Consider the following 21,824-nt stretch of genomic DNA (forward strand, 5'->3'; position numbering starts at 1 on the left):
ACCGTCACAATGTAATTTCAGAATATCTTAATCACGCTAGAAGGAAACCCCGTTTCCATTAGCAGTCATGCCACATTCCCCTTTCTGCCCAGCCCCTGCAAAGCATGAATCTACTTTCTGTATCTATCACTTTCCCTGTTCTTGGCATTTCATGTAAAGAGAATCATACCATATGTGTGGGTGACTGACTTCTTTGAGCATGTTTTCAAGGTTCATCTATCTTGTAGCATGCATCAGCACTTCATTCCTTTTTATATCCAAATAATGTTCCATTGTATTGATAAAATGTATTGGTTCCATTGTGTTATATTGTGTTGTATTGATACAATGTATTGATACATATAAAAAATTTTAGGAACACATAAATTTATTTTCAAGCTGTAAAGAAAAACAAGGGATTGATGAGTGTGAAATTCAGAGCAGTGGTTACTTTTCAGAAAAGTTTACTCCCGTGCTTCAAAGCTCATGGTAATATTCTATTTCTTCTGCTGGGTGGTAGGTATGAGACAGGCTGGGGCCTGGGACCCTTTGCTACAGTGGCTGCAGTGCTTGCTCAGTGATAAACATCTCCTCCAGCAACAAAACACAAAGAAACTATAAGGAGCTAAAAATAACTGTATGCAGGGGCAGTTAGGGCAAATGATGGGCAAGCGGACACAAAAAGATTAAAAAACCAGCTGCCACTTCTGAAGAGCAGACAGCAAAAGCAGGGTGTTTGGGAGTGAAAGCAGTATGCACACAACACCACCTAAGGGGGGGGCAGACCTCCTAAGCTACTCCTCTGACCGGATCCCACCCTACCCTCACCACATATGAGGAACCATGGAGCCCCGCCAGCACTCTAAGGCATCCAGCCCGTGAGGGGGGGAAATTGTTGCTTGTTTTTGCTCCCCTTGCTGTGACAGGGGCCCTGATTAGCCTTGCCCTTATTTCTTGCCTGGCCTCTTATCAATTTCTATTGATTAAGGAAGGCAGAGAACTCAGGTCAGTAACAGGTATAATTTTTTTCTAATTGAAGTATAGTTGATTTACAATATTCTGTTCGTTTCAGGTATACAGCAAAATGAGTTATGTATGTACTTTCTTTTCAGATTATTTTGTATTGATGAATTTTTTGTTCATTATTTGATAAGATGTGGATTGTTTCCAGTTTGAGGCTATTGTGAATAATGCTGCCATGAATATATGTGTACAGGTGTTTGTGTGGCCATATGTTTTTATTTCTCTTGTGCGTATAGCTAGAAGTGTTTTTATTTCTCTGTGTGAGTCATATGTTAACTCTAAGATATGCCAAACTGTTCTCCACAGTGGCTACACCATTTTCCATTCCCCAAGCAATGCGTGAGGGTTCTAGTTTCTCCAAATTCTCACCAACGCTTATTACTGTATTTTTATCCATCTTAGTAGTGGTAAAGTAATATCTCATTATGGTTTCGATTTGCATTTTCCTAATTAACAGTGTTGGAGCATTTTTATTGTTCTATCTTATATGGAGAAGTATCTATTCAAACCCTTTGCTAGTTTTTTTTTTTTTGATGGTAATAAACACATGAGATCTACCCTCTCAGTGAATTTTATGTGTATATACAGTATTATTAACTATAAGCACAATTGTACAGCAGCTCTCTAGAGCTTTTTCATTTTGTGTTAGACCGAAACTCTCTAAAAACAATGAACAGCAACTCCTCATTCCCCGCTCTGAGATCCCAGCCTCTGGCAAACCACCATCCTATTTTCTGTTTCTATGAGCTTGACTACTTTAGATGCCTCACACAAGTGGAAGGAATAAGGCAGTATTTGTCCTCCTGTGTGTGGCTCATATCACTTAGTATAATGTGCTCAATGTTTGTTCACGTTGTCTCATGTTGCAGAATTTCCTTCTTTTTAAAAGCTGAATATTCCATTTGTATGTGTGTGTGTACAGTATTATCTCTATCTTTCATCTGTTAATGGACATTTAAGTTGTTTCCACTTCTTGGCTATTGTGAATAATAACTACAGTCAACAAGAGAGTGCAGATATCTCTTTGAAATCCTAATGCCGATTTTTTTTGGATAAATATAGAGAAGTGCGAATGATGGCATATCATACGGTAGTTCTATTTTTAGTCTTTTGAGGAAAGTCCATATTGTTTTTCATAGTAGCTACACCATTGTACATTTCTACCAACAATGTACAAAGGTTTCACTTTCTCAACATCTTTGCTAATACTTGTTATTTTCTGTTTGTTTGATTTTAAAATAACGACCATCCTAAGAGTTGTGAAGTGATATATCACAGTGTTTTGATTTGTGTTTCCCTAATGATTATTGATGTTAAACATCTTTTCATGTACTTCTTGGCCATCTGTACGTGTTCTTTGAAGAAATGTCTATTCAAGTCCTTTACTCATTTAAAAAATCAGGTTATTCATTTTTTTTGTTATTGAGTTGTAGGAGTTCCTTATATTTTGAATCTTAACCCCTTATCAGATATATACAGTTTGCAACTGTTTTCCCCCATTCTGTATGTTGCCTTTTACCTCTATTGATTCTTTCCTTTACCGTGCAGAGGCTTTTTAATTTGATGTAGTACCTCTGTCTACTTTTGTTTTTGTCGCCTGTGCTTTTGGTGTCTTATCTAAGAAATCATTTACAACACCCATGTTGTGAAGCTCTCCCTCTAGTTTTCCTGTAAGAGTTGTATAGCTTCAAGCCTTATGTTTAAGTCTTTGATCCATTCGGGGGTGTGTATGCTCTAAGATAAGTGTTCCATTTCATTCTTTTGTATGTGGATATCAGTTTTCCCAATACCTTTTGTTGAAGAGACTATCCTTTCCCCATTGCTTAGTCTTGGCACCCTTGTTAATGATCATTTGACCCTATATGTGTGGGCTTATTTCTGGGCTCTCTATTCTGTTCTGTTTTTTATGTCTGTTTTTAAGCTAGTATCGTAGTGTTTTGATTACTGTGGCTTTGTAATGTTTTGAAATTGGGAAGTGTAAGCGTTGTTCTTTCTCAAGATTATTTTGGCTATTTGTGTGTGTGTGTGTCTTTTGTCTTTTTAGGGCCTAACCCGTTGCACATGGAGGTTCCCAGGCTAGGGGTTGAATCAGAACTGTAGCTGCTGGTCTACACCTCAGCCATAGCAATACGGGATCTGAGCTGTGTCTGCAACCTGCACCACAGCTCAGAGCAATGCCGGATCCTGAACCCCCTGAGCAAGGCCAGGGATTGGACCTTTGTCCTCATGGATACTAGTTGGGTTTGTGAACCACTGAGCCACAATGGGAACTCCTATTTGGGATCCTTTGTGGTTAAATATAAATTTTAGAATTATTCTTCCTATTTCTGTAAAACACCATTGAGACTTTGATCGTAATTGCATTGACTCTGTGGATTATTTTGGGCACTGTAGACGTTTTAACAATATTAAATTTTCCAATCCGTGAACATGGGTGTCTTTCCATTTATTTATATCATCTTTAATTTCTTTCAGCAATGTTTTGTAGTGTCTTTTGCCTCCTTGTCTAAATGTCTTAAGTCTTTTTTGACTCTGGTTAAATTTGTTCATAAGTATTTTGTTCTGTTTGATGCTATTGTAAATGAGACTGTTTTCTCAGTTTCTTTTTTGGATTGTCCATTGTTAATGTGCAGAAACACAACTGATTTTTATTTGTTGATTTTCTATACTACAACTTTGCTGAATATGTTTATTTGTTCTAACTGTGTGTGTGTGTGTGTGTGTAATCCTTAGGGTTTTCTACATGTGAGATCATATCATCTGGCTAGCATTTCCAATACTATGTTGAGTAGAACTGGTGAGAGTGGGCATTCTTAGCTGTTCCTAATCTTAAAGCAAAGGCTTTCAATTTTTCGCCACTGAGTATGATGTTAGCTGTGGGCTTTTCATAAATGGCCTTTATTATGTTGAGGTAATTTCCTTTTATTCCTAGTTTGCTCATTCTTTAATTGGGTTGCATTCTTCTTATTATATATGTATTTTTCCTTTTTCAGCTGCACCCACAGCATGTGGAAGTTTCTGGGCCAGAGAGCAAATCTGAGCTGTTTCTGTGACCTATGCCACAGCCGCGGCAATGCCGTATCCTTAAGCCACTGTGCTGGGCTGGGGATTGAACAGCAACATCACAGGGAGGAGCCTGATCATTCACCCACTCTGCCACAATGGGATCTCCCCTTTTTATTATTGACTTACAAGTGTTCTTCATATATTCTGAATACAAGTCCCTTATCAGAGATATGATTTGCAAATATTTTCTTCTATTCTGTGGAGTGTCATTTAAATACTTTCTTGATGGTATCTTTTTTTTTTTTTTGGCCACATTCGGTATTTGGAAATTCCCAGGTCAGGGATTGAATCCAAGCTGCAGCTGAGACCTCTGCCACAGCTGTGGCAATGCTAGATCCTTAACCCACTGCGCTGGGCTGAGGATTGAACCTGCACCTCCACGGCCACCCAAGCTGCTGCAGTCAGTTTCTTAACCCACTGTACCACTGCAGTAACTCCATTGATGGTATCTTTTAAGTGGCAAATATTTTTAGCTTTTACATTTAGCTCTATGATACACTTTTAGTTAATTTTTATATATGGTGTGAGGTAAAGGTTCAAATCCACTCTTTTGCATGTGGGTATCCAGTTGTTTCACGATTTGTTGAGATTTTTTTTCCCCATTGAATGATCTTGGCATACTTGTTGAAAATCAGCTGTCCATGGAGAGATGGATTTATTTATTTTCCTTTTTTCATTGAAGTATAGTTGATTTACAATGTTATGTTTCATGTAACAGCAAAGTGATTCAGTTATATATATTTTTCAAATTTCTTTCCAGTGTAGGTTATTACAAGATATTGATATAGTTCCCTGTGCTATACAGTAAATCCTTGATGCTTATCTATTTTATGCATAGTAGTTTATGTCTGTTAACAGTTGGCTTTCTTTCTCACTTGTTCTTTCTTTTGTTCATTCGTTCATTTGTTTCTCTTTGTTTTTTCGTGGCTACGCCTGCAGTACGTGGAAGTTCCTGGGCCAGGGATTGAGCCTGTACCACAGCAGTGACCTGGGCAGCAGCAGTGACAATGCTGAGTCCTTAACCCACTGTGCCACAAGAGAACTCTGGATGGGTTTATTTCTGAACTCACAATTCTGTTCCCTAGATCTATATGTCTATCCTTATACCAGTACACTGCTCAGATTATTTTTGGTCTTTTCAATTTTCCTCATTAGCTGAGTGACCTTGGAAAACTTAACTGCTTAGCATCAATTTCCTCACTTATAAATTGGAAATACATTACCTATCTTCCTTCAGGATAGTTGTGAGGACTAAACAAGAATATAACAAAGCTCCTAGTTCAGTGCTTATCACCTAATGCTCCATTTAAAAAAGTTATAATGGGAATCAGCTTTCCCTTGATAATATTTCCTTTCCTTCTGGCTAATCCTCTCCGATAAAGACTACTCCTTATGGAGTTAATGGCACAGTGGCTAATGAATCTGACTAGGAACCATTAAGTTGCAGGTTCGGTCCCTGGCCTTGCTAAATGGGTTAAGGATCCGGCGTTGCCCATGAGCTGTGGTGTAGGTCACAGATGAGGCTCGGATCTCGCGTTGCTGTGGCTCTGGCGTAGGCCGGCGACTACAGCTCCGATTGGACCCCTAGCCTGGGAACCTCCATATGCTGCGGGGCAGCCCTAGAAAAGGCAAAAAGACCAAAAAAAAAAAAAAAAAAAAAAAAGGCTATTCCCTGTATTTTAAAATGTCTTATGGGTAAGATTGATTTAGTGAGAAGTAGGCATTTTTCTGTACCTCCACCAGGATTCAACAACTCCTTACCTGAAGAGCATGCCTTTTCTCAGATGACTGTCTGCTTATTTTTATTTTTATTTTTTTGCCACTGTGTATTAAGGGCACCTTCTGGCTTTCCCCAGTAACCAGAGAACCTGGCCTGGTCTCCATTTTTTTCCTGCATCCACACTGATGATCCAACATGCTGGTTATATTGTTCCTGGACCTACCTTCAGTGTTTCTTATTTCTATTTTCCTCTCCACCAGCAGGGAAACCCTTTAGATTTATTTATTGTTAGAACAACTGCATCTCGGATTTTAAATTATGAAATTCTCTTCCTTAATCAGTTTCTTTACCTGTTACTTAAAATGAATTTGGGATTAGATTCTGACCTCTAATCTCTCAGTCTCTCCCTGTTTCCTTGGTTCCCTATATTCTTCTTTAGTCCTTTGTTGGGCTCTCTCTAATGCTAAATTAACCTCACTCTCTGGTAGTTATTGCTGTTTTCTCTGCAAATCAATGAGGGTCTTTCCTATCCTAAACTGTCTCACTCTTCAACCTCTTATAAGATTTCTCTGTTTTTCACTGCATTTGTAAAGAGCATTCTTTACTTGGCACCTCACTTTTTAGTTTGTATTCATTCCCTAATGATGCATTGTGACTGTAGAGGGGAGAGTTTTAACAAAGCAGGCCTGAGGTTGCTATCTTTAGATGGGCCTGGCTGCAAGGGTTGGTTCTTTGCTGGAGCCTGGGAACTTGGCTTTTGAAAAGTTCCTTGCTTTTCAGATAACACTTGTGCCTGCTTGGGGTACTGAATGCCTGCTTTTCTTCCAGAAGGCTGGAATTTTGATAGTTAATAGTTTTTGTCTTTGTGCCTGTGACCAGCTCCCAGTAAAATCCTGGGGCCCCGAGTCTCAATTGGGCTTCCCTGGGCAGAAACATTGCATAACATGTTGGAAGCTTGTGCGTAGATTCCTCCAGACTCCACATGATGGGTCTTTTCCCCTTGTTGATCCTGTGAAATCTTTCTCTACAATAAACTATTGCCTCTGAATCCTGCAATTTCTTCTAGCAAATCACTGAATGTGTAGGTGGCCGTGGGACCGCTTAGAGTCCTTCCTTGTCACCCTTAATTCAAACTGCTCTCTAAAGGTTCATCTTTAGAAGTCTTGTCTAGTTCAGAACATCTGTTGACAATACTCTTGTTTCCAGAAACTCTCCTTCCTGGACTTCTGTAAGAATGCCCTACCCTGACCCTCCTCACACCTCATTCATCTTCAGCGGTCATTATGATGCCCCTAAGTGCCAGGCATTTGTCTCAGTATATAATAGCTAGTGAAAGCAGTCATGGTGCAGCATATGGTCCAATGGGAGAAGACAAAAAGCAGATGGTACCTTCTGAGTAAAGTTCTTGTGTATGAGTGATTAAAAGCGGAGGTGAACTTCAGAAGTGTGGTCAGTGAGGAAGTCAGTAGGGTGTCTGGAGATATAGCAAAGAAGTAGGATAGTCTGTTTGGTAAAGAACCAAAACAGCAGAGAACAGCATGTGTAAATGTTTAAAAAGTCACTTGGCATCCTCTGGGATTCAAAAGGAGCACTGTGTGGCTGGAACATTGTGAGAAGTGGGAGAGTGGAGAGGAGGCTGGAGGGCGGTGAGGTCCCCGATCACTTGGAGCTCTGTAGGCATGTTTAAAATTTCATATTAAGGGCAGCAGGAGGCTAGTAAAGGGTTTAATCAGCCAAGCAACAGGTATCTTTTTAAAAGATCATTCTTATGGGTTGTAGAGAGAATGGATTAGAGAGGGATAAGAAACGGAGAGCCTAGTTTGGAGATGACTAGTGATGTAGGTGAAAGATGGTGACGTTGGTCTGCGTGATGGCTGAGGAGATGGAGTGAATGGACTTTGAAATATGGAGTTCTGCAAGATTTTGACCTCACATATCTTCTATCTGCTCTTTCCTTTGGTGATTATCTTCATTCCCATATCTTTAACCTCTGTGTGAAAGACTCTAATTCTATGACCCTAATCCTGATGTGAGCCACTGTTTCACATTTTCAAAGGAATGGTTACATTTCAGAAATTTAAATGGTTCCAGAGCCACAATGCTTTGCTCCTTACTATCATTGGGATCTTGGACCAGTTATTTTACTTCCTCTTGCTATGTTTCTTCTTCTATACAATGGAAATAATGCATTACCTACCTCATAGGATTGTAATGAAGATTAAAGGAGTCCGTACACAAACATTTTGACACTGGCTTGCACAAAGTAATCTTTCAACTTTAGCAAGATTCTACAGTTTCTCTGTCCCTGTATGTCATGAGTTGAACTGCCTCTAGCACCCAATCTAGCTCTTTCACTTAACATTTCCATTTCTATTAAATGGCACTAGTCGATGGCCACACCACCCTGAACACCCAATTTCATCTATTAATGGCACTAGCTAGAGATTCCAAACTGCACTCATATTTGACCCTTTGTGTCAATTCCCTTATCACACTGCAAGTAGAAACCTAAAATGAGAGATCGCTTTATTTTCTACTTTCATTTGCACATAATGTGAAAGTTATAGCTTCTTTTATTCATTCATCAACAAAGGCAGCTGACCCTTGGAAAACACGGCTTTGAACCGTGTGGGTCTACTTATACAAAGATTTTTTTCAGTACGTATATTGGAAAAATTTTTGAAGATTTGCAACAATTAAAAACCTTGCAGATTAACCATGTAGCCTAGAAATATAAAAAAAATTAAAAAGGTATGTCACAAATGTGTAAAATATGTGTTAGATATACATATACAAAATACAAGTCAATCAGTTATTTATGTTATTGGTAAGGCTTCTGGCCAACAGCAGGCTATTAGTAGTAAGTTTTGGGTAGGCCAAAAGTTACACATAGATTTTCAGCTGTGTGGAGGGTCAGTACCCTCAAGGCCTGCATTGTTTTATGTTCACTGAGTACTTACTATCAGAGTCAAGCAATTGGACTGTGTTCCTACTCATTTCTAATCTTTTGTCCTTCAGATAGAATTTTTGCCATTTTTTGAATACAAAAAACTGTATTTGTTGTGAGCCACACGGGAAGTCCTACAAAAAACTGTATTTGAAGGTCGTCAACAATCTTGACAGGAAACGAAGGAAAGTTCCTCTAAATGATCAAAATGAAGTTTCAGAGATCTTCAGTAAATGAAACAAATGAAATGATTGAAGAATATTTAAGCATGCTTTACTATCTCAAGGTTATTGACCTTACTACTCTAACTATGGGTACAAAAAGGTTTCAAGAGCAGTGACATCAAAGCTTATGACTAAGGAAAATGGTGCAGGCTGTTTACCAGGTTTGACAGCAGCATTAGCCATTTCTGCTTATCCTCCGAGACTATGCCTTTGTGCTTAATGAATGTTCCTGTAGGTGGTCTATTAATACTGCGTACCTTATTTGGGTTTTGACTTTGAGTGTCAAATATTAAATAACTGACTTCTGAAGTTGGTCCTTTTCATGGAAATTTAATTAAAACTGGTTTTGGAGCACATTCTCCTCTGGGTCAAGAAGGTCTAAACTCTCCAGACATCAAGGACTGAGAGGATGAGGTGAGTACACAGGGAATCACAACACTGAGTTAAAGATAGAACAGTCACAGGGCTTAGCCATAGGGCACATAAGGGTGTATACAAAATGGATGATACCAAAGAATTTATTGTAAATGTAGTGGCAAGTACACTGAGAATAATTATCATTAAAAAGAATTAGAAAATTACACATGTTTAAAGTATGTGCTTTTTTCCACCACCTTTAAGTTATGGCTAGTACCATTTTAAGTACTGAAATACTTAATTTGATGGTCCAATTTCACATAATTTCATGACTCTGTGTTCATCTTAATTTTTAAACCACTTGACCATGAATTTCAGTTTCAATTAGTATTCTCTGTTTTTATCAATTCTGTAATGATCTGTAGAATCTTGTCATCTGGATGGAAAAAAAAAACAATGAATAAATTCATCACTGACTAATATTCCAACATATACACATGTAAATAGGTAACCTCATTAGAAGGGGTATTCTTTTAAATTAGAATGCAGAATTAATACCAGAGTATTCGCTATAAAATAGAGATGCCTCCATAGTATAATTCGTTACCCTACAAATATTATTTTTGTTTTTTTAAGGCTGTACCTGTGGCATATGGAGGTTCCCAGGCTAGGGATCGAATTGGAACTGCAGCTGCCAGCCTACACTCTAGCCACGTTAGATCTGAGCCGCGTCTCTGACCTACACCACAGCCCATGGCAATGGCTGGTCCTTAACCCACTGAACAAGGCCAGGGATCGAACCTGCGTCCTCGTGGATACTAGCTGGGTTCGTTACTGATGAGACATGATGGACACTCCTTACAAATATTATTTTGATTATCATTCTAATTATAGCATACTTGCTTTGACAAAAAGTAGGCAAAGGCCCGAAGAAATGATGTGATATACCTGTTACTCTTTTATAAGGAATTATTTCTTTAAAAATTCTTTTAAGACAAGAAGTCTGGCTCAGATATACTAAAGCCTTTTTAACTCTTCCACGTACTTCAGAATGTGTGAGGATTCCTATAGTATGGGCAAAGAATAAGGAACTGTGTATCATTTTCTCCATGTTTAGCACAAAGGAAACTTTTAACATGGATGTGCTCTTGAAGAGGTGTCAATGGCAAAGTGACAGACCTATCTACATAGCAAAGGAATCAGACATCAATTAATCTAACAAATAGGGCAACAGAGGATACGTTATGTGCTAGAAGTTTTAACAGCTGCTTCTACAGTTTCTCTGATAGAATGACTTCCTAAGAACTTCACAAGTACTTTCTGGATGGTTGTAATTATCAGGGCTCCAGACTGAAATTCTGTGTTTTATTAGACACTTCAATAAGAGAATGCTCTGTGGTTCAATGATTGCAATGGGGATTACTGATAACTAAGCCCATGGCCTGACACCAAGTTTTCTGGAGGCTACAGTGACCTTTAAAAAAAAAGGGTTGGGGGAAGAAAGATCACTTGTTGCAAAGGGGATATGGCAGGTTTAGAAAGAACCTCACAATTTTTAGTTTGAGGAAGAGCAGAGTAAAGGAAAGCACAAGAGCAATTTCAGTTTTTTTTTTTTTTTCAAAAGTTTGGGGTTCTGTCTCAACTTTCCTTATTATAAAGTCCAGAAAGAGAGGACTCTAATATTCTTTATCCTCCCACCTATGTCAAAAATACATGCTTCATCTAAGGGCAAGTTCTGCTTTCTTTCTCTTTGTTTTGGCTGTGCCTGTGGCATGTGGAAGTTCCTGGGCCAGAGAGTGAACCCACGCCACAGCAGCTACCTGCTGAAGCAGTGACAGTGCTGGATCTTTAACCCACTGAGGCATCATGGAACGCCTCTGCTTTCTCTTTTATGGCAAAGAGAAACACTGAAATCATTTTAACTTTTTTTTTTTTAATTTAAAAGTTGTAGTTCAACTTGTTCTTTATATAATTCTTTCTAAGGCTGAATTGTAATGTACTGAATTCCACAAGAAGAGCCTACATCTCTTAATTAAGACCCCATCAAAGTTTCCAGCAGTACAGGAAAATTGATACAGTTTAATGCTATTCGTTCACCTTTAGTTATGCAAATAAACATGGCTTATGAGTCTTCAGGGTAGTAGCACTGAACCACTAGCTTCCCAAATTACACAACTATGAGAATTAACTGGGACATTTGTTAAATATAATCATATTGAACCCACTGATCAATTCTTAACACCATTAAAAGAAGGAAAACCAAACTGATGTGATGCAATGGGAAGATTATATTGTACCAACAAAAAAATTCTTTTCCTAAAAACTTGATTCTTATCAAGTCTTTAGATATAACTACCAATCTGCAGGAAATACAAGGAACAGAGAAACACATTAAATTAAAGCATGAAGATGCAACCACCTAAATCCTAAATATGAGAAATTCTACCAGAAAAATCTAGTTTATTAAAAATAAATTGCATTTGAAAATGAGGATCATAGTAGAGAGCTATTATAGATTAAAAGAGATTAAAATAACAACATGGACATAGGCCTCTCCCCACAGAGGAAATTCAGGATGCCTGGAGTAGGTCTTTGGACTCTGTATTTTTTTTTTTTTTTTTATAGGGCTACAGGTGTGTCATATGGAAGTTCCTAGGCTAGGGGTGGAAACAGAGCTGCAGCTGCTGGCCTACGCCACAGCCACAGCAATGCCAGATCCAAGCTGCATCTGAGAACCACACCACAGCTCATGGCAGCGCCAGATTCTTAACCCACTAAGCGAGGCCAGGGATTGAATCCACATCCTCATGGAAGGATAATGTACTTATATTATACAGACTAACAGCTCTACATTTATGAGAATGGTAGAGAAAACATGCTGGGAAACTCACTGAATATCCTTCTTTCTAATTTTTTATAATAACTATATCACTAGTTTACTAATATGCTAATAACTAGCAAAATTTACAAATACTCAGTTTTATCAACCTTTCTCTGTGACATGGCCAGAAGTTTGGAAGTAAAGCTTAGAAGAGGAAGGAATAAACTAAAAGAATGTTAAGAATTGTCTATGGGTCTGATGGAATTCACCATAAAATAAATTAATAATTTTTAATCACATGGAACTTAAGACTTTAATGAACTATAGAGTATGCCAGTGTTTAAAAGTGTACTATTTTCTACCAACTTTATAATCAAACACTTACTTTCAAGGGACATCTTAGGATTTTCAAGTTTTTTTCTTAAAACAGAATCAATGAGAACTCTTAGCTGCTTGAAAATGACAGCTATTTTTACAGGTGCCTGTTGAGAGGAGATGACAAATTAGAAAAATTTAATCCCAGGGAGTGTGAATGTGTTTAAATAATATCAATGTAAGCATAAATACCTTACTATGTGCTTTAGCATTTTAAGAAAAATATAAGCAAACTACTTCCTGTAGCTGATATGCAAATTTCAATTTCCCTATTAAATACTTATAAATTTGATATCTTTCCAAAATAAAGCAACCATTATTTCAACTGTTTTTAAAATGGAATTTTAAAAAACAGCTTTATTGAGGTATAACTTAGAGATCGTAAATATTTACTCACTGTGTACAATTCAGTGATTTTTAGTAAATTTTAGTAAAGTTGTGCAGTCATCACCAGTTATAAACACTTCTCCCACTTCTCCCACTTCAGCCTCTTTATGAGAACTGCATGTATTTTTTTTTTTTTTTTGTCTTTTGTCTTTTGAGGGCCGCACCTGCGGCACATGGAGAATTCCAGGCTAGGGGTTGAATTGCAGCTGTTGCTGCCGGCCTACACCACAGCCACAGCAACGCCAGATCCGAGCCATGTCTGCGACCTACACCACAGCTCATGGCAATGCTGGATCTTTAACACACTGAGCGAGCCCAGGGATCGAACCCTGAAACCTCATGGTTCCTAGTTGGGTTTGTTTCCACTGAGCCACAACGGGAACTCCTGTATGTATTTTTAAGTTGCCTTTAAAATTTACATTTCCAGTCTTAGACAAACAACTATCATGATATATCACAGCAGAACGTATTAGATTTGCTTAAACTGGTCAGTGTTGTTGATAAGTTACCAGGATAAATGTATTGCTGGCAGCACTCATTGGTCTAATTTTTCTAGAGAATTTGACAGTATGCATTACAAGCTATGCATCTGTTTGTGTCTTTGGTTTAAATCTTGCTCTACCATGAACAATCAAAGTAACCTAGGTTAGTTATTTAACTTCTCATTGAGCTTAAGTGCCTTGTTTATAGAAAGGAAACTATACAAATTATCTAACAAGATTATGAGGGAATTAAATTTGGGTTAATCCATGTAAAGTTAACTACTGAAGTACGCAACACATGGCAAGTTATAATTGTTACTGACAATGAATGCAATCTGTAATTGCAATATAATCTGATTTTCAAATTTAATGGATTTAAAACCATACAGGCAAGATGAAATAAGGAAGTCTTCTATTTTGAGTCAAATTATAGGAATTATGCAAATTCTATTTTTTTTTTTTTTTCCCTGCTTTTTAGGGCCACAGCCACAACATATGGAGGTTCCTAGGCTAGGAGTCGAATTGGAGCTATAGCCACTGGTCTACACCACAGCTCACAGCAATGCTGGATCCTTAACCCACTGAGCAAGGCCAGGGATCGAACCTGTGTCCTCATGGATCCTAGTCAGATTTGTTTTCTCTGAGCCACGAGGGGAACTCCTAATAGAAAGTCTACCTCAAATGGTACTGGAAGTAGAAATTTTAATGAAACCAAAATGATTAGTTGTAGCATGTACCTGAAAGTAGATCCAGCCATCAACAGAAAGAAGACGTTCTCGGTGTTGAACTTCTATATCACCACCAAAAAGTAAAACTGAAAAAGGGGTTATCAGGGTAGTTTCCCTCAAATATACTCGGGCATACCTTATCTGCATAAAAATGAGAGAGAAAAGAATTCATTTACCTGTTTCCTGTAAGCATTTTCTATAATTTTCTAAATATTTTGTAAAGCTACATGTCTACATTCTCTTTTTTTCCTTTTCCTTTTTTGGGCTACCCTGCGGCAGATGGAGTTCCCTGGCCAGGGATGAGATCGAAGCCGCAGTTGCGACCTCTACTGCAGCTGTGGCTACACTGGAACCTTTAAACCACTGTGGCAGGCCAGGGATCGAACCTGCATCTTGGTGCTGCAGAGACACTGCCAATCCCACTGTGCCACAGTGAGAATTCCTTACTCTTTTATATGCATAATTCGTCAGTTTTATAATAACCGCAATTACCACCTGTGCATTTATACTATTAAAAGGATTTTAAATATTAATTGTAGGGCTGAATTATCTTGAACATAAATGAAACTAAGAACAAGCAATTTTATAATGCTAATGCTATTAGTGCAAAAGTAAAATTATGATTAAGTTTCAAAGCATCTGGTTTCTAGGCCAATGTTTAGTGCTGGTCAATAGTCAGAAATTTATTATGTTTTATATTTAAGTTTGATGATATTCTGGGAGTTGTTCGAGCCAGTGCTTGAAATTGTGGAAATTATCTTGAACATAAATGAAACTAAGAACCAGCAATTTTATAATGCTAATGCTGTTAATTAGTGCAAAAATAAAATTATGATTAAGTTTCAAAGCATTCGGCTTCTAGGCCAGTGTTCAGTGCTGGTCATTAATCAGAAATTTGTTATGTTTTGTATTTAAGTTTGATGATACGGTGGGAGTTATTCAAGCTAGTTCTTGAAATTGTGGATCCTTGTTAATTTAATGAGCTGTGATTCAAAAAGTTGACTGTTTTAATCATAATCTACAAATATTTGCTATTACATTATCTTAGGTTGCACTATGACTTAAACTGTTACCACATCATATATAGTTCAATCCCATCCTACATCTCCTTTATTTGGAAATGTGGGAAAAAGACATGTTATATGGTTTTTTTTGAGAAGCCATGTACATCTTGATTTCAAATATGAACAAAAATGAACACCTCAATTTAAGAACCAAATATAATACTTGTTCAGCATCCTAACTTCTAGAATAATGCCCTGAATGTTAGAATTTAAGAATGAGCACTTTACCTTCTCCTGGTATAGAAGCCATCCATAAGTTTGCAGATCTCGATTTACTGAGGATGGATGTACTTGTGCTTTGCCTTGGGCTGTCTCCACAATGCAAGCCAATTTTTCTGTAACATCAACTGATTTTGTATAAATTATCTTCCCCACGTTGTCATACAGTCCAGCAGTCAGTACAGCCTTAAGAAGGGCAATTTCTTGGAAGGAAAGGGTCTGTGAAGCTCTGTTTCCTTCTGAGCCATTAAAACTTGTGGGTGATGAAAATCCTGCTGCCTTAACCAACTTTATTAACTCCTGCTTTACATCCTAGATTGGTTTGTTAAAAAGAGAGAAGGTCATAATCAATTAAAATAGAGATGTTACCAAACAACCTTGTAATTTATATTATTCTTTCCTATTAAAATTGACAGGATGCCAAAAAGCTAAAAATATGATCATCACATGATCCAGCAATTCCGCTGCTGGGTATATATCCAAAAAATACAAAAACACTAATTTGAAAAGATACATGTACCTCAATGTTCATAGCAGCATTATAATGACTGCCAAGATATGGAAACAACCTAAGTGTCCATCAACAGATGAATGGGTAAAGATGTGGTATATACACACAATGGAATATTACTCAGTCATAAAAGAGAATGAAATTTTGCCATTTGCTATAACATGGATGGACTTGGAGGATATTATGCTTAGTGGAATAAGTGAGACAGAGAAAGACAAATACTGTATGATATCATTTATTTGTGGAATATAAAATAGGAGTTCCCTGGTAGCCTAGCAGCTAAGGATCCAGCATTGTCACTGCTGTGGCACAGGTTCAGTCCCTGGCCTGGGAACTTCCACATGCCATAGGCATGGCAAAAAAAAAAAAAAAAAAGAAAAGATTGTACATAGCAAAATGGAAATAGACTCACAGATATAGAGAACAAACTAATGGTTACCAGTAGAGAAAGGGAAAGGGGCAAGATAGGAATATGGGATTAAGAGATACACATTAGTATGTATAAAACAGATAAGCAACTAGGATATAATGTACAGTACAGGGAATTACAGCCATTATTTTGTAATAACTTTTTTCTTTTTGGCTGTGCCTGTGGCATATGGAAGTTCCAGGGTGCACCACAGTAGTGACCAGAGCCAAAGAAGTGACAATGCCAGAACCTTAACCCTCTGTGCCACAAGAGAACTCCTTTAATAACTTTTTTTTTTTTCTCCTTCTTTAGGGCCACACCTGCAGCATATAGAGGTTCCCAGGCTAGTGGCCAAATTGGAGCTGTAGCTGCTAGCCTACGCCACAGCCACAGCAACACGGGACCTGAGCCGCATCTGTGACCTATACCATAGGTCATGGCAACGCCAGATCTGTACGTAACCCAATGAGCGAGGCCAGGGATCGAACCTGCAACCTCATGGTTACTAGTCGGATTCGTTACTGTTACAAAGTTCACCACAATGGGAACTCCAGAGAACTGCTGTAATAAGTTTTAATAGAGTAGAATCTATAAAAATACTGAATCGCTATGCTGTACACCTGAAATGAATATAATATTATAAAGTCATCTAATTCTGCTACTGCAAGACTTTAGATGTCATAAAATATAAGAATATATTTAATGGAGTTCCCTCCATTCAGTGTTGGATTAAGTGTTGTCACTGCTGTGGCCCTGGTTTGACCCCGCCCAGGAACTTCCATATGCCATGTGCAGAGCCAGAAAAAATGTCTAAAATGTGAAAGCAATAAAAATGTGTGTAAATGCATTTTCATTCATTAACTTCAGTAGTGTAGTTCTTCTTCTGCTTTTTTTTTTTTTTTTTGCTATTTCTTGGGCCGCTTCCGCGGCATATGGAGGTTCCCAGGCTAGGGGTCTAATCGGAGCTGTAGCCACCAGTCTACGCCAGAGCCACAGCAACGCGGGATCCGAGCCGCGTCTGCAATCTACACCACAGCTCACGGCAACGCCGGATCGTTAACCCACTGAGCAAGGGCAGGGACCGAACCCGCAACCTCATGGTTCCTAGTCGGATTCGTTAACCACTGCGCCACGATGGGAACTCCAGTAGTGTAGTTCTTCTTTCAACATTTTTACTCAATAAGGATGGTCACATAGTGAACAACACTGAAGAATAATTATAGAGGACTGCAAGAACCTTATTATCCTAGGCTGCAGATTCTTAACCCAATGAGCGAGGCCAGGGATCGAACCTGCAACCTTTGTCTCTGGGAAACTCACCTTAATTTCCTAAAGAACTCTGACAAAGTTTATAAACGGCAACAATCTAAATGTGTTGCCTAAAATCTTTTTCTGGAGTTCCCGTCGTGGCGCAGTGGTTAACGAATACGACTAGGAACCATGAGGTTGCGGGTTCGGTCCCTGCCCTTGCTCAGTGGGTTAACGATCCGGCGTTGCCGTGAGCTGTGGTGTAGATTGCAGACGCGGCTCGGATCCCGCGTTGCTGTGGCTCTGGCGTAGACTGGTGGCTACAGCTCCGATTAGACCCCTAGCCTGGGAACCTCCATATGCCGCGGGAGCGGCCCAAGAAATAGCAACAACAACAACGACAAAAGACAAAAAAAAAAAAAAACAAAAAAAATCTTTTTCTACCTCTAGTAGTGCCAGTCAGCTAAAATACTGCAGGAAGGATAAGCATTTTTGAAAGTAAACGGATATAAGTTATTAAAAGGTGACAGTTATATTTAGGATTTCCTTTAGGTTTCTGGTTTGGGATTTAAGGGTCTTTAACTTCAAGACCTAAGAGACAGTTGCTGAAGAGATCTAAAAACCTTGCCGCCAGGTGAAGAAAAGGCTCATAGAAGGAAGGAGGTGGGAGGCAACTTGGAGATTGGGAGGAAGTGCAGTGGAAGCAAAGGAGTTCTCCAAATCTTGAACTCCAGACAGCTGGCCCAGAGGTGGCTGCTGCTTCACCTTAGCCCTTTTTCTGCTTCAAGGACAAAGTTCATTCCACAGAGAGGAGTCCCTGCTGTCATCTCGGCAGTTATTTATTTTCTTTTTTTCTTTTAGGGCCACACTCATGGCATATGGAGCTTCCTAGGCTAGGCGCTGAAATGGAGCTGTACCTGCTGGCCTATGACACAGCCACAGCCACAGCAATGCAGGATCCAAGCTGCGTCTGCGACGTACACCACAGCTCAGGGCAATACCCGATCCTTAACCCACTGAGCGAGACCAGGGATCAAACCTGCATCCTCATGGATGCTAGTCAGATTCACTTGTGCTGAGCCACAACAGGAACTCCACCACAGTTATTTTAAATTACCCAAAAAATGGGTCAAATTATATAAGAATAAAAATGTTTTTAAATCTTTTAAACATGAGCATACAGGAGGGGAATTATGTGAGAGATACATTAAGCTTATTTGCTGAGTACTTTTTATATCATGTCTGCACTAAACACCATTTCTCTTTAAATGATGTGCTAAACTTAAGAGACATATCAACCAAATTCAATGTGTGGATCTTGTTTGGATCATAATTAGAACTAGCTGTAAACAACCCATTAATAAGATAATCAGGGATATTTAAATACTGTACATTGATGATATTAAGGAATTTTTTAAGGTATGATATTGTTAAAGAAAAAAAAGTTCTATACTTCAGAGATATGTAACATTATGACACCTGGGATTAGCTTCAAAATAACCCAGAGAGCAGATAGTGGAGTAAGAGGAGTATAAATAAAACAAGATTGAGCACATGTTGATAATTATGGAAGTGGGAAATGGGTACACAGGAGTTCATTATACTATTTTGTCTACTTTTATGTATGTTTGAAAATTCCCATAATAATTAAAAATAACAGTGGATTTTCAGAAAAAACTATAGAATATCATCATTCAGTCCCCCCCCCCCTTTTTTAAGGGCTGCACCTACAGCATATGGAAGTTCCCAGGCTACGAGGTGAATTAGAGCTGCAGGTGGCGGCCTATGCCACAGCCACAGCAATGCCAGATCTGAGCCACATCTGCAATCCACACGGCAGCTTGTGGCAACATTGGATCCTTAACCCAGTGAGCGAGGCCAGGGATCAAACCCACATCTTCATGGATACCAGCTGGCTTCCTAACTCGCTAAGCCACAATGGGAACTCCTCAATTCCTTTTTTTAAAATGAGGAACTGAGGCTTAGACTAATTAACCTTCCCATGCCAAGCTGTTTAATAGACAACTATCCCAATTCCCAAGCTAGTGTTATTTCTGTGAAATCATGTCAAATCTTTGATCATTTCCTAAGATATATTATGACTGTTAAATGTTATTTTGAATTATTGTGTAATACAGGTTACCTGCTAGGAGAAACAATGACAAAAAATTATAAATTTATTAATTCATCAAATATTTATTAAACCTTTACTATGTGTCAGAAATCCTAGGCATTTCTTTTTCCAAAATAATCCCATTGGTCAACCCTATGACCCCGAAATTAAGATAGCTGTATTAAGACTTACCTCTAGGGTTAACAGTGATGTTCTATTAAGAAAGTTCCTCCGGCAATATGCTATTTCAGAACGATAGCCTCCTTCTTGCTGGGCTTTCTTCCATCTATGTAAGTAAAATGACCAAAGTTTAACATGTTTTCAAACTTTTTCAGAGGTACTAACCAAAGTAAGCTCATTTAAAGGGAAAGGTCAAGAAAAAAAAAAAAAAAAAGAGAAAAGGGTCTTGCTTGTTTTAGGAGCTAGCCAATTGTATATAAGAATTTCAACTACAATACAGATATTTTTTATGTATAACACTAAATTATTAACTTCAAATATAAGGTAGTACACATAAAGTACATTGTTCTTAAATTTTGGGGTTATAAAAATATGAATTTCTAAAATAATTTAAACCTTGACAAATGAAGTATCTAAAAATAAATTTAAATCTTAAATATATCTTTTTAATAAAAGTCAAATATCATTTTTTTAAAAAGTAGGTAACCTCAGATTTGACCTATTGACAGCACCCAAATTATTATTTTACCCCAGATATGCATTGTAGATTGTCAGATGGTCTGAGTCTGCCATAGCCAGTGCTGATTTTGCAAGATCTGCTTCGTCTTTTCGACCAATTGGTGTGGTAAAAGGAGATTTCTCTGTCATAACTGCAGCCAGTGTTGCCTATCCATAAATAACCAAAAAATTTTATCATTAAAGAGGTATATATTGTAAGCTGATTTGTAGTATGAAGCGAAACAAAACAAATTACCACTTTCAAGTTGCGTATTTCTTCTTTCCAATTGATCACGTTCTAGAACGGCTAACATTTTCATTTTAGGTAGTTACTTTTAGTTTCATTTTATGGAATTAAAAAAAAATCTATCAGTTTACTTTTATACCCTCTTTGTGAGATAAGGAAGTAGTATCACCAGAATCAGATATTTAGAAAAATTAGAGTTTGTATAAGCAACTTATATTCTGTCACACAGTTCGAAGCAATCCCTGAATCATAGCTCAGGGCCTTGACTCCTAGCCTGAATCTCCCTTGCCTGCAATGCTCTTTAAATACTTCTTAAATAATTTGGACTACATAACCCATCTGTTGTTGTTGCAGCTTTTCTTTTTCTTCGTCTTTTTTGCCATTTCTTGGGCTGCTCCTGCGGCATATGGAGGTTCCCAGGCTAGGGGTCCAATTAGAGCTGTAGCTGCCGGCCTACGCCAGAGCCACAGCAATGTGGGATCCGAGCCGCGTCTGCAACCTACACCACAGCTCATGGGCAACGCCGGATCCTTAATCCGCTGAGCAAGGCCAGGGATCGAACCCGCAACCTCATGGTTCCTAGTCAGATTTGTTAACCACTCAGCCATGATGGGAACTCCTGTTGCAGCTTTTCAGATCGACTATCATGGCTGAGATTATTTCCTGGACTCTGCATAATTTTGGTGATTATCTATTTCTGATACTAGGAAAAAAGAGACTAGAGTAAGTCATACTCTCTCCATTTTGTTTTCAAACAGTCTTGATTTGTAGTCTCAGAAAAGGGCACAACTTCATAAAGTTAGAAAGTTGGAATGGCATAGCATATGAACCCAAGGGATTGAGACAGAGGCACAAAGTTTGTTAATTCTGAGATAATTTGAGAAAACGGAATTGCTGGTACCTGTTGGCTCAGAGATAACCCAGAAAAAGAGAAGGAGGTTTTGATTTTCCTTATGTGTGGAGTTCAACACTCTAAGAACCATCCACTATATCTTCAATTAAATATTTCTAGTAGGATGTTTGATAGCAAAAGTTTAGACAAGTCAAAACCCTCTTACTTAATAATACCTAAAGTACACTTTATGTAATGGATGAATTTATTTTTTGTATATAAACATAAAAAGTTAAATTGTTTAAAAATTCTCATCAAGCATTCAGATTTACTGGTTTTAATATTAGTACAGACATTCTATTTGGTCAAAAAATTAATTAAAAATTGTTTCCAA

At 38.1% G+C, this 21,824-nt stretch overlaps 1 protein-coding gene and 1 long non-coding RNA gene across 3 annotated transcripts in view; one reads left to right on the forward strand and one right to left on the reverse strand.

Annotated features, from left to right (window-relative positions):
- LOC110257321 overlaps positions 1–21,824 on the forward strand; it is a 76,037-nt gene that overhangs the window by 26,641 nt on the left and 27,572 nt on the right. The gene's annotated exons all lie outside the window — the stretch shown is intronic.
- The window catches only part of DHX29 (DExH-box helicase 29), a 51,587-nt gene continuing 39,036 nt past the window's right edge, over positions 9,274–21,824 (reverse strand). For both annotated transcript variants that reach the window (XM_003133948.6, XM_013984775.2), the window contains exons 22-27: positions 20,383–20,519; positions 19,866–19,959; positions 15,402–15,704; positions 14,119–14,250; positions 12,523–12,619; positions 9,274–9,752 (exon numbers count right to left, since the gene is read on the reverse strand). In XM_003133948.6, the coding sequence (XP_003133996.1) occupies positions 9,697–9,752; positions 12,523–12,619; positions 14,119–14,250; positions 15,402–15,704; positions 19,866–19,959; positions 20,383–20,519 (819 nt within the window). In that variant the 3' untranslated portion in view covers positions 9,274–9,696. The remainder of the gene's footprint in view (positions 9,753–12,522; positions 12,620–14,118; positions 14,251–15,401; positions 15,705–19,865; positions 19,960–20,382; positions 20,520–21,824) is intronic.

This window comes from Sus scrofa, chromosome 16 (genome assembly GCF_000003025.6).
Source record: "Sus scrofa isolate TJ Tabasco breed Duroc chromosome 16, Sscrofa11.1, whole genome shotgun sequence".
NCBI classification, from domain to species: Eukaryota; Metazoa; Chordata; class Mammalia; order Artiodactyla; family Suidae; genus Sus; species Sus scrofa.